At 38.6% G+C, this 12,981-nt stretch overlaps 1 protein-coding gene across 26 annotated transcripts in view; it reads right to left on the reverse strand.

Annotated features, from left to right (window-relative positions):
- The window catches only part of RALGAPA2 (Ral GTPase activating protein catalytic subunit alpha 2), a 412,816-nt gene that overhangs the window by 303,193 nt on the left and 96,642 nt on the right, over positions 1 to 12,981 (reverse strand). For all 26 annotated transcript variants that reach the window (XR_004957055.1, XM_036244703.1, XM_036244712.1 and 23 more), the window contains one exon: positions 9,557 to 9,600. Coding sequence is in view for 16 of the 26 variants with exons in the window: in XM_036244703.1 (XP_036100596.1) it covers positions 9,557 to 9,600 (44 nt within the window). In the remaining 10 variants the exon portion in view is untranslated. The remainder of the gene's footprint in view (positions 1 to 9,556; positions 9,601 to 12,981) is intronic.

The raw sequence follows: 12,981 nt of genomic DNA on the forward strand, positions 1-12,981 counted from the left end.
CACTGCTTCCTCATCCTTCTCCCTCCCCAGTCTACCCCCAGCTTTGTTATCCATGTCCGTTGTTCATGCATACATGCATCTAAGTTCTATGGTTTATCTACCCCCCGCCAATGCTGTTTTCTGGGGATAGTCAGTCTGTACCCCAATTCCACGTCTCTGCGACTACCCCATTCCTCAGACTGTTATGTTCATTATATTCCACAAATAAGTGAGATCATATGATACTTCTCTTTCTCTGTTTGGCTTGTTTCGCTTAGGATGACACTTTCCAGGTCCCTCCAAGTCGTCTCAAAGGATAAGAGATCTTTCGTTCCTACAGCTGAATAGTACTACATTGTGTATATGTACCACAGCTGTCTTATCCATTCGTCTACAGATGGACATTTGGACTGTTTCCAGATCTTAGCTTTGTAAATAGTGCTGCTACAAACATGGGGGTACATATATTTTTTCTGAGTGGTATTTCAGGCATCTTAGAGTATATTCCTAGATGAAGGATCACTGGGTCAAATGGAAGTTCAATTTTTAATTTTTTGAGGTAACACCATATTGTTTTCCATAGTGGCAGCACCAGTCTGCATTCCCACCAGCAGAGTACTAGAGTCCCCTTTTCTCTATACCCTCACCAACACTTGATGTTTGATGATTTGTCGATGGAGGCCTTTCTGACAGGTGTGAGGTGATACCTCATTGTTCTTTTAATTTGCATCTCTCTGATGATTAGTGATGTTGAGCATTTCTTTATGTCTCTTGGCCATTTGTATGTCCTGTTTGTAGAGGTGTCCATTCAGCTCCTCTGCCCATTTTTAAATTGGGTTCTTTTTTTCTTTTGAAAATTAAACAATATTTAATCTTGAAATAGGTTGAGAGTCTTCAGCAAACACATACCCACATCTATATTCAGACATTTACAAATAAATTATCCATTTATTTCAGACTCCTTCAGTTATTTATTACAAACTGACAGGAAAATTTCTCTCCTTTATTATTATTTTTTTAATTTTATATATTTTTTTGTTACATGTTTCTCCTTTTATACCCCATTGGCACCACCATCCCCATCCCCAATGCGCTATCCCCAGCTTTGTTGTCCATGTCCATTTGTTATGCATACATTCATATAAGTTCTGTGGTTTATCTCTTCACACACACCCCAACCCCTCTTCTGAGGGATGTCAGTCTGTGCCCTTCTTCCATGTTTCTAGTTCTACTGTATTCAACAAACTGTTATGTTCATTATATTCCATATATAAGTGAGAGCATGTGGTATTTGCTTTTTCTGCTTGGCTTATTTCACTTAGGATAATACTTTCCAGGTCCCTCCATGTTGTCCCAAAGGATAAGAGATCTTTCTTTCTTATAGCGGCATAGTACTCCACTGTGTACATGTACCACAGCTGTCTTATCCATTCTACTGATGGACACTTGCGCTGTTTCCAGATCTCAGCTTTTGTAAATAGTGCTGCTACAAACATGGGGGTACATATATTCTTTCTGATTGGTGTTTGAGGCTTCTTAGGGTATATTCCTAGAAGTGGGATCACTGGGACAAATGGAAGATCAATTTTTAATTATTTGAGGTAACACCATATTGTTTTCCATAGTGGCTGCACCAGTCTGCATTCCCACCAGCAGTGTACTAGAGTCCCTTTTTCTCCATACCCTCACCAACAATTTTGTTTGATGAACTGTTGATGGCGGCCATTCTGACAGGTGTGAGGTGATACCTCACTGTTGTTTTAATTTGCATCTCTCTGATAATTAGCGATGTTGAGCATTTCCTCATGTCTCCTGGTCATTTCTATATCCTATTTGGAGAGGTGTCTATTCAGCTCCTCTGCCCATTTTTAATTGGGTTTTTTGTCTTTCTTTTGTTGAGTTGTATGATCACTCCATATATTTGAAATTAACCCCTTATCTGATATATCATTGGCAATGATGTTCTCTCATACAGTGGGTTGCCTTTCCATTTTGAGGATTGTTTCTTTTGCTGTGCAGAAGCTTTTCAGTTTGATATAGTCCCATGTGTTCATTTTTTCCTGTGTTTCTGTTGCCTTAGGTGATGTATCAGTGAAAATTCTGCTGCATATGATGTCCGAAATTTTGATGCCTACATTTTCTTCTAGAATTTTTATGGAATCATGGGTCACATTTAAGTCCTTTATCCATTTTGAGTTTATTCTTGTGTATGGTGTAAGTTAATGGTCTAGTTTCATTTTTTTGCATGTAGCTGTCCAATTTTCCCAACATCACTTATTAAAGAGGCTGTCTACTCCACAGTATGCTCTCGCCACCTTTGTCAAATATTAACTGAGCATATTGCCTTGGGTCAATTTCTGGGTTCTCAGTTTTGTTCCACTAGTCTATATGCCTGTTCCTGTGCCAGTGCCAGGCTGTTTTGATTACAGTCGTTTTGTAGTATAACCTGATATCTGTATTGTGATCCCACCTACTTTGTCCTTCTTTTTCAAAATTGCTGTGGCTATTCGGGGACTTTTTGGTTCCATATGAACTTCTGAAGTATTTGTTCTAATTCTATGAAGTATATCGTTGGTATTTTGATGGGGATTGCATTGAATCTATAGATTGCTTTGGGTAGTACGAACATTTTAATGATGTTAATTCTTCCAATCCATGAACAAGGTATGTGCTTCCACTTTTTCATATCTTCCTCTATTTCTTTTTTCAATATTTCCCGTAGTTTTCTGCAAATAGGTCCTTTACTTCTTTGGTTAAGTTTATTCCTAGGTATCTTAATTTTTTGGCCGCAATGATAAATGGGATTGTTTTTTCAGTTTTTCTTTCTGTGAGTTCATCATTGGTATATACGAATGCCATCAATTTCTTGAGGGTAATTTTGTATCCTGCTACTTTGCCAAATTCATTTATGAAGTCTAGTAGATTTTTGATGGAGTCTTTAGGGTTTTCTATGTATAATATCATGTCATATGCGAATAATGACAGTTTCACTTCCTCCTTTCCATTGTGGATCCCTTTTATTTTTTTCCTCATATCTGATTGCTGTGGCTAAGACTTCCAGTACTATGTTAAATAAGAACGGTGAAAGTGGACATCCCTGTCTTGTTCCTGTTTTTAATGGAAATGTTTTTAGTTTCTGCCCATTGAGTATGATGTTGGCTATAGGTCTTTCATATATGGCCTACATTATGTTAAGATATTATCCCTCTATTTCCACATTGCTGAGTGTTTTCATCAGAAATGGATGCTGGATTGTGTCAAAGGCTTTTTCAGTGTCTATCGATATGATCATGTGGTTTTTATTCTTCATTTTGTTTATGTGGTGTATCACATTTATTGACCAGCCTCACATCCCTGAAATGAATCTCACTTAGTCATGGTGAATAATTTTTTTGATGTATTCCTGGATCCGATTTGCTAGTATTTTGTTCAGGATTTTGACGTCGATATTCATCAGGGATACTGTCCTGTAGTTTTCTTTCTTTGTAGTGTCTTTTTCTGGTTTTGGAATTAAAATTATGCTGGCTTCATAGAAAGAGTTTGGAAGTCTTCCTTCATCTTGAATTTTGTGAAATAGTTTGAGGAAAATGGGTGTTAGTTTCTTTTTGAATGTTTGGTAAAACTCCCCCGTGAAGCCATCCGGGTCTGGACTTTTGTTTGCTGGGAGAGTCTTGATTATATCTTCAATTTCTTCTCTTGTTATTGATTTGTTCAAGTTTTCTATCTCTTCCCGGTCTAGTTTGGGAGACTGTGTCTTTCTAGAAATTTGTCCATTTCGCTTAGATTGTCAAATTTGTTGCCGCATAATTTTTCATAAAAGTTGTTAATGATCTTCTGTATTTCTGTGGTATCAGTTGTTACTTCTTCCCTTTTATTTCTGATTTTGTGTATTTGGGTTCTCTCTCTTTGTTACTTGATGAGTCTCACTAAGGCTCCATCAATCTTGTTTATCTTTTCGAAAAACCAGCTCTTTGATTCATTGATCCTGTGTTTTTTTGGTCTCTATGTCATTTATTTCTGCTCTGATCTTTACTGTTTCCTTCCTTCTACTTGCTCTGGAGTTTTCTTTCTGTTTGCTTTCTAGTTCTTTAAATTGTGAGGTTAGATAGTCTATTAGAAATTTTTCTTCCTTCTTGAGGTAGGCCTGTAGTGCTATGAACTTCCCTCTCAGAACTGCTTTCACTATATCCCATAGGTTTTTTTGTTGTTGTTGTGTGTTCATTTTCATTGGATTCCTGGAAGTTTTTAATTTCTTCCTTGATCTCCTCATTGACCCATTCGTTGTTTAATAACATGCTATTTAGCTTCCATGTGTTAAAATGTCTTTTCATGTTCTTGTTGCAGTTGATTTCTAGTTGCATGCCATTGTGATATGAGACGATGCTTAATATAATTTCATCCTTCATGAACTTATAGAGACTAATTTGTGTCCTAACATGTGGTCTATCTTTGAGAATGTCCAATGTGAATTTGAGAAGAATATGAATTCTGCAGTTTTGGGGTGTAATTCTCTGTAGATATCTATTAAATCCATTTGGTCCAGTGCTTCATTTAGAGTCTCTGTTTCCTTGTTAATTTTTTTTCTAGAGGATCTCTCCAGTGATGTCAGTGGGGTGTTTAAGTCCCATGCTATGATTGTATTGCTGTCGATTTCTCCTTTGAAGTCTTCCAGAAGTTTTTTAATATATTTTGGTGCTCCTATATTGGGTGCATATATGTTTATCAAGGTTATATCTTCCTGTTGGATAGATCTTTTCAATATTATGTATTAGCCTTCTTTGTCTGTAGTTATGGCCTTCATTTTGAAATCTATTTTTATCAGATATGAGTATTGCTACCCCAGCTTTTTTTTCCTTTCCGTTTGCTTGAAAGATTTTTTTCCATCCCTTCACTTTCAACATATGTGAGTCTTTTGTTGTGAGATGAGTCTCTGGTAAACAACATATAGATGAGTCATTCTTTCTTATCCAGTCAGCTACTCTGTGTCTTTTTATCAGAGCATTCAATCCATTCACATTTAAGGTGATTATTTATATGTATTTATTTATTGCTATTTTTGTTTAGTGTGGTTATATTTTTCTTCTTATTTCTCCTGCTAATTTCAGCAGTCCTTTTAACATTTCTTGCAGTGCTGGTTTGGTGCTAATGTATTCCCTTAGCCTTTTTTTGTCGGGGATGCTCTTTATTTGACCTTCTATTTTGAATGATAGCCTTGCTGAGTAGAGTAATCTTGGATTCAGATCCTTGTTTTTCATGACCTTGATTACCTCATGCCATTCCCTTCTGGCCTGCAGTGTTTCTTGTGAGAAGTTAGCTGAGAGCCTTATGGGGTTTCCTTTGTAGGTAACCTGTTGCTTATCTCTTGCTGCCTTTAGGATTCTCTCCTTGTCTTTAATTGTTGGCTTTTTGATTACTATGTGTCTTGATGTGAGCCTGTTTGGGTTCGTATTACTTGTGGCTCTCTGTTCTTCTTGAACTTGAACTTGAGTGCCTTCTTCCTTCACCAAATTAGGGAAGTTTTCTGTCACTATTTCTTCAAATATATTCTCTAAACCTTGCTCATTTTCTTCTTTGGAGACTCCTATGATGCGAATGTTATTACATTCCAGTTGTCCCACAGTTCTCTTAAGCTGTCTTGCTGTTTTGTAATTGCTTTTTCCTTTTGGTTTTCTGATTGGATGATTTTTCACCCTGTCTTCTAATTCACTGATCCAGTCCTCAGCTTCCTCTACTCTGCTATATATACCTTCCAATGTGTTCTTTATTTCTGCACCTCATTTATCTCCTCTTCGGTAGAGGTCTCTTGTTCTTTCATTTGGCTTTTGTTTCTGTGGTTCACCATTTTGGCTACCAAAGTGGGCTTTGGAGCCTGCCAAATTTTCCCTGTGGGTGTTGGTATTCTGATGTTTGTGGTTCCCTCGCCTGGGTTTGGATGAGCCCGAGAGGACCCACATTACACACCACTGTCAAGTCTTACTTTCCTGGTTAAAGTTATTACCCCAGGGGATGGTACAGTTTTCCTCTAGCTTTTTGCCTGGAGGCTATCAGTAGGGGTTACCTGAAAAGAACCTTGGCTTCTCAGTTGAATGAAAAACTCCCTCAGGTGGTCAGCATAAGAAGATTTCCCAAGGGTTGGGAAGATGCTGGTTGTTAATGGGCCTTAAGTAGCATTTCAGTGGCCACTGAGTGGGGTTGAATCTCCAAGGGAGGGGCCGCCACCTCTACTAATAGCCCTGGGAAGTAGTAACATGACTACAGTCCTTCGTGGGCACAACTAAGCAAAAGCTCTGAGTGCCCTCCAAATCCCCAGTGTCCCCACACAGTTCCAGTCCAGTCTGCCCTCCCTCTGCCGGAGCCCAAGGTAAGTGGCTGCTGCTATTTTAGCGTCTGCCCCGGTGCTGCACTGTTGAGCCACTTGGGAGTTTAACCCAAGGGTGCCGCTCACAGCCAAGGTTGCTGCTCACAGCTAAGGCGGCTGCTCACAGCTAAGGCCGCTGCTAACCATGGGCTCTCAGTCCCCCTCTCGTGTCTCCGCAAGCCTACCAGGATTGAGTCAGTGTCCCTGGTTATGTGGTCCTCCAAGCTGCTTTTCTGTTTCCTTTCCTGATGATCTGTCTTTATTTTCGTTGTAATTCTAGTTTGGTCCTGAGAGATGGTCTGTGTAGCTTCCATTCACTATGCTGCCATTTTGCCAAGAGAGGGATCATATCTTTACATACTAAAGGCCATATATAAAAAACCTGCAGCCAACATCATATTCAATGGGCAAAAACTAAAAGCATTTCCCTTAAGAACAGGAACAAACAGGAATGCCCATTTTTGCCACTCTTCCTTGTTTTCTTTTTTCTATTTATCAACAGAGAGTGTGGGAGAGAAAGAGAGAGGGAGAAAGAGAGAGAGAAACATCAACATAAGAGGGACACATCGACTGGTTGCCTCCTGCACGACTCCATCCAGGGCCAGGGACGAAACACAACCAAGGTACATGCCCTTGGCTGGAATCAAACCTGAGACTTAGTGGTCCACAGGCTGACACTCTACCGCTGAACCAAATTGGCCAGGGCTCGCCACTGTTATTTAACATAATACTAGATGTTTTAGCCACAGCTATAAAACATGAAGAAAACATAAAAGGGATCCAAATTAGAAAGGAGAAAATAAAATTCTCATTATTTGCAGATGACATGACATAAAAAACCCTAAAGACTCCATCAAATATCTACTAGATTTGTCCTGGCCGGTTTGGCTCAGCAGTTGGAGTGACAGCCCACAGATCAAAGTGTCCCGGGTTCGGTTCCTGCTAAGGGCACGTACCTCGGTTGCCGTTTGTCTCCGGCCCCGGATGGGGCCATGTGGGTGGTGACCACTTGATGTGTCTCTCATATCAATGTTTCTTTCTCTCTCTTTTCCTCCTCCTCCTCTCCCTCCCGCTCTATCTGAATATAAATGCAAAAATGTCCTCGGTAAGGATTAAAAAAAAAAAAACTACTAGATTTGATAAATGAATTTGGCAAAGTAGTAGGGCACAGAATTAACGTCAAGAAATTGAGAACATTCTTATACACCAACAATAAACTCATAGAAACAAAAAAAATATATATCATTTATCATTGCAGCAAAAAATTAAGATACCTAGGAATAAACTTAATCAAAGAAGTAAAGGACCTATTTTCAGAAAACTACAGGTAACTGAAAAAGGAAATAGAGACATAAAAAATTGGAAGCATATACCTTGTTCATGGATTGAAAAAATTATCATTAAAATGTCCATACTACCCAAAGCAATCTATAGATTCAGTGCAATCCCCATCAAAATACCAACATACTTCACAGAACTAGAACGAATACTCCAAAAGTGTATATGGGGCCAAAAAAGACCCCAAACAGCCACAGTAATCTTGATAAAGAAGAACAAAGTAGGAGGGATCACAATACCAGATATCAGGTTATACTACAAAGCCATAGTAATCAAAGCAGCCTGGTTTGGCACAAGAACAGGAATATAGATCAACGGAACAGAACAGAGAAACCAGAAATTAACCCAAGCCATTATGCTCAATTAATATTTGACAAAGGTGGCAAGAGCAAACAGTGGAGTAAAGACCACCTCTTCAATAAATGGTGCTTAAAAAAAACTGGACTGCTACAATGCAAAAAAATGAAGCTATACCACCAACTTATACCATACAAAAGAATAAACTCAAAAATCAATGAAAGACTTAAATATGCCTCATGAATTCATAAAAATCCTAGAAGAAAATGTAGGCAACAAAATTTCAGACATCACATGCAGCAGAATTTTCACTGATACAACTCCTAAGGCAAGAGAAACAAAGGAAAAAATGAATACATGGGACTACATCAAACCAAAAACTTCTGCACAGCAAAAGAAACAACCATCAAAATGGAAAGCGAACCCACTATATGGGAGAGCATAACTGCTAAACACACAGATAAGGGGTTAATTTCCAAAATATATAGAATGGTCATACAACTCAACAAAAGGAAGACAAAGAATCCAATTAAAAAGTGGGCAGAGGATCTAAATAGTCACCTCTCCAAACAGGATATACAAATGGCCAAGAGACATATGAAAAAATGCTCAATGTCACTAATCATCAAAGAGATGCAAATTCAAATGACTAGGCAAATTAAAATGACACTTGCCAGAATGGCTGCCATCAACAAATCATCAAACAACAAGTGCTGACGAGGGTGTGGAGAAAAGGGGACTCTAGTACATTGCTGGTGGGAATGCAGACTGGTGCAGCCACTATGGAAAACAATATGGTGTTACCTCAAATAATTAAAAATTGAACTGTCATTTGACCCAGTGATCCCACTTCTAGGAATATATTCTAAGAAGCCCAAAACACCAATCAGAAAGAATATATGTACCCCCACGTTCATAGCAGCACTATTTACAATAACTAAGATATGGAAAACAACTGTGTCCATCAATAGATGAATGGATAAAAATGCTGTGGTACACATACACAATGGTATACTATGCAGCTGTAAGAAAGAAAAATCTCTTATCCTTTGAGATGACATAGAGGAACCTGGAGAGTATTATTCTAAGTGAAACAAGCCAATCAGAGAAAGACAAATATCACATGATCTCACTTATTTGTGGAATATAATGAACAAAACAAGTTGATGAATAAAATAAACCCAGAAACACAGAAGTAGAGTACAGACTGACAATCCTCAGAAGAGGGGTATGGTGGGTAGAAAAGAAATAAACCACAGAAGTTACTTGCATGTATGCATAACCTTGAACACAGACAACAATACTGGGGGTAGAGGGGGATTGGGGGAGGGTGTCATTGGGTGAAAAAAGAGAAACATTTGTAACAAAAATTTTAAAATAAATAAATAAAAATATTTAAAATGTCTGTGGCAGTAAGTTATAAGAACAAAAACTCTAACAATATTGGAAATATAATTTCTCAATTAAAAACAAAACTAAGTCAAGTGGTTTTTAAAGTTCTTTCAAATGGCTTAATTTTGTTGCTTTATGGAATAACTTAAGAGTAATAAAAAATGCCATTACGCATTCATCTAAAATAAATACCTTAGTGGAATTTCCAGTGTGTAGAAGCTTCTTTAAAGTTGAGCCTGAAAGTTTAAAATAATAAATTAGAAATGGAGTATATAAATTTAAGATCTATTTTTACAAGATCAGTTTTAGAAAAAAAAAATGTTCCATAACAAAATATAAAAAATAAAAGGAAGAAGGCTGACCTTCAAAAGCAAAGCAATGTCATAGGAGAGATGTTTTTAATAAAAGTACTTTGAGTATGAACCTATTCAAAATTATTTTAAATAATATTCAAATTATTCAAAATGATATTAAGGAAACAGAGATATCCATAGTAGATTGTGTGCAAATATCTCTTGTCATGTAAAAAATGAATACTTTTTTTAAATCTCTAAAGGTAAAAATTATATAAAGCTCTTGCTCATAAGAGATTCATGTATGAACATTTCACAAATATTCAGAATAATGTATTTCCCTCCTTGTAATGACAACCCCATTTATGGGTTTGGTCCATCAACAAATCCTCTAGCAGAGTTCTTTGGTCACTAGTGAGGAGAGGAATCAAGGTTTATTCAGAACTACACATGTCAACTGCAAAAAGTTTGGTGCTGCAGCCCACTGTAATTAGAAAAGTCACTCTTATGATGATAGAAACATATTACCTATTATTCTATAGATGTGTTCATGCCCTTAGTACAGAGTTGGCTTGACAACCCCAACTAAATAACATATGTAGCCTATACATGGAATCTTAACCTTAAAAAGAAAGAAATTTTTCAAAATAAAAAATATATCAGAATTCTTAGGCAAGAAAACCTTTTCTTCCTATCTATTTTTTTGAGAAAAAATTAGATATCGCCCTGGCCGGTTTGGCTCAGCGGTCGAGCGTTGGCCTGCGGTCCAGAGAGACCCAGGTTTGGTTCCCGCTAAGGGCACGTGCCTCGGATGCGGTTTGTCCCTGGCCCTGGATGGGTTGTGTGGGTGGCAGCCACTCGATGTGTCCCTTTCGTGTCAATGTTTCTCTCTCTCTCTCTCCCTCCCCATTCTATCTGAACATAAAAAGAAAAAAAAATTAGATATCTAATCACATTTACTCTACCAAGAAATAAAGCCAGTGTCTCAACGATTGCTATAGGTCGTACCTATGAAAACAGATACATGTATATTAATTAAATACATACACTTTAGGAATTCATTAGTCAGAATGTACAATGGCTATGTGAAGGAACCTTGTACAACTGCTCTACTGTTTATAACACCTCACGCTGGGGCTCTGTGGAAACTCACTATTGTTATGACTAGGTTACAGCACTAAATCACTATGGTTTACGATTAACTAAAGGAAGTTAAAGTGACCTTCACCCTCCACTTCTTGTATCTCAAACTATATTGAGTAATTTTGGTCTACAGCCAGCACTTACTGGCTGGGCTCTCTCCCAGCTAAGATTTAGTGCCAGTGCTCATATGACTATTTTACCGCACAACTTTTCTCAACCTGGGGCCTTGTCTCTTGCCTCCATCTTCAACCATTCTTAGACAAAGTCTGGCCTGGCTCAGTTTACTATTTGCTCCAATATGCCTCTGAGGATCTCATGATGGTTGGCAAGGTCAACCGACACTCCACCTCCCAGGAGACTCTGGATATAGTCTGCACAGACAGTTCTCTTCCCAAACATCTGGCAACCCTATTGTCTTATAACACATTCTCAGTAATACAGTGATACCTCGGTTCTCGAACATAATTCGTTCCAGGAGGACGGTCGAGAACCGAATTGTTCGAGAACCGAAGCAATGAAACCCAATAGGAAAGCGTGACTCCACAAAGCGTGACTCTCTCTCTGCACTCACACTGATGACGCAAGCAAGGCGCGCTGGGCCGAATGAACGCCATTCGGCTCAACTCGGCTCATCTCGGAAGTTCGAGTTCCAAATATTTGTTCGGATTCCGAGACAAAAGTTTCTCGAATCTCCATTTGGTCGAAAACCGAGGCGTTCGAGAACCGAGGTATCACTGTACTTTCTCCTGGTCATCATGTGTGACCACTAGGGCTCATCAGTCCTCCTCCTTCTTGCAATGGATCCAATATTTTAATTTTTGGTTTCTGGCCTACCCATAGTTACCTATATCCATTTTTTCCTGTTCAAGAAGCAGATAATGCATTTAAAAATGACAGAGTTTAGTCCTGGTCGGTTTGGCTCAGCGGCTGGAGCGTTGGCCCACAGACCAAAGAGTTATGGGTTCAATTCTGGTCAAGGGCAAGTACCTCAGTTGCAGTTCAGTCCCTGCCTTGGTCTGGTCATGCAGAAGGCAACTAATCTGTGTCTCTCTCTTCCCCCCACCCCAACTTTATCTGAAGATAAGTAGAAAAATATCCTTGGGTGAGGATTTTTTTTTAATTAAAAAAATTTATTTTTATTTTTCAGATAGAGAGAGAGGAAGAGAGAGACAGAGAAAGAGAGAGAAACATCGATGTGAGAGACACATCGACTGGCTGCCTCCCACATGACCCCAACCAGAGCCTGGGACCAAACCACACCAAGGTACATGCCCTTGACTGGAATCAACCAAAGCGGCTCTTTGGTCTGTGGGCCATCACTCTAAGTGCTGAGCCAAACCGGCCAGAGCTTGGGTGAGGATTTAAAAAACAAAACAAAACGACAGACTTTATAGCCCTGGCCAGGTGGCTCAATTGGTTGGAACATTATCCCATACACCAAAACGCTGCAGGTTTGAATACCAGTCAGGGCATATACCAGGTTGGGTGTTCGATCCCTGGTCTGGGCACATACAGGAGGCAACCAATCAATGTTTCTCTCTCCCATCAATGAATCTATCTACCTACCTAGATCTCTCTCTCTCTCCTTCCCACCCTTTCCTACTCTCTCCTTCCCACGAAAATCAATGAGGATTTAAATTTAAATAAATAAAAAATTAAATAAATAGGGCAGGCTTTACAAACAGACATACAGAATGTCAACAGATCACGACATTCTGAAATTAGTCTGGTAGTTTGTTACAGCTGTAATAGAAAACTAATATACTATCTATTCCATCCTGTTGTGTTCAGAAACTCCTGTGCACATGAAACAGTACAGTTTAGCAGTTACAAGCCAGACTTAGGTCAAGACTGCTGGGGTTAAAATCTAGCTTCTGCACTTATGTATAACCTGGATGTTACTTAATCTCACCCAGCCTGAGTTTTCTCATCTGTAAAACGGGATAACAGTACCTAGCATGGATAACTGTTAATGAGATTTAAATGAGGTAATACATATATATATATATATATATATATATAAATACTCAAAACAGTGTCTGGTACATGAAAAGCATATTAAGGAACTCTTTATAATAACAACAAATTTGTACAGTGGGGAGTACAAGAACAGAAGGTTTCAACATGAGAACTGGTGACAGACAGCCTTGCCTGGCCACATTAGGTATTCTTAAGACCATA

The sequence above is a fragment of the Molossus molossus genome, unplaced genomic scaffold (genome assembly GCF_014108415.1).
Source record: "Molossus molossus isolate mMolMol1 unplaced genomic scaffold, mMolMol1.p scaffold_m16_p_6, whole genome shotgun sequence".
Classification (NCBI taxonomy): Eukaryota; Metazoa; Chordata; class Mammalia; order Chiroptera; family Molossidae; genus Molossus; species Molossus molossus.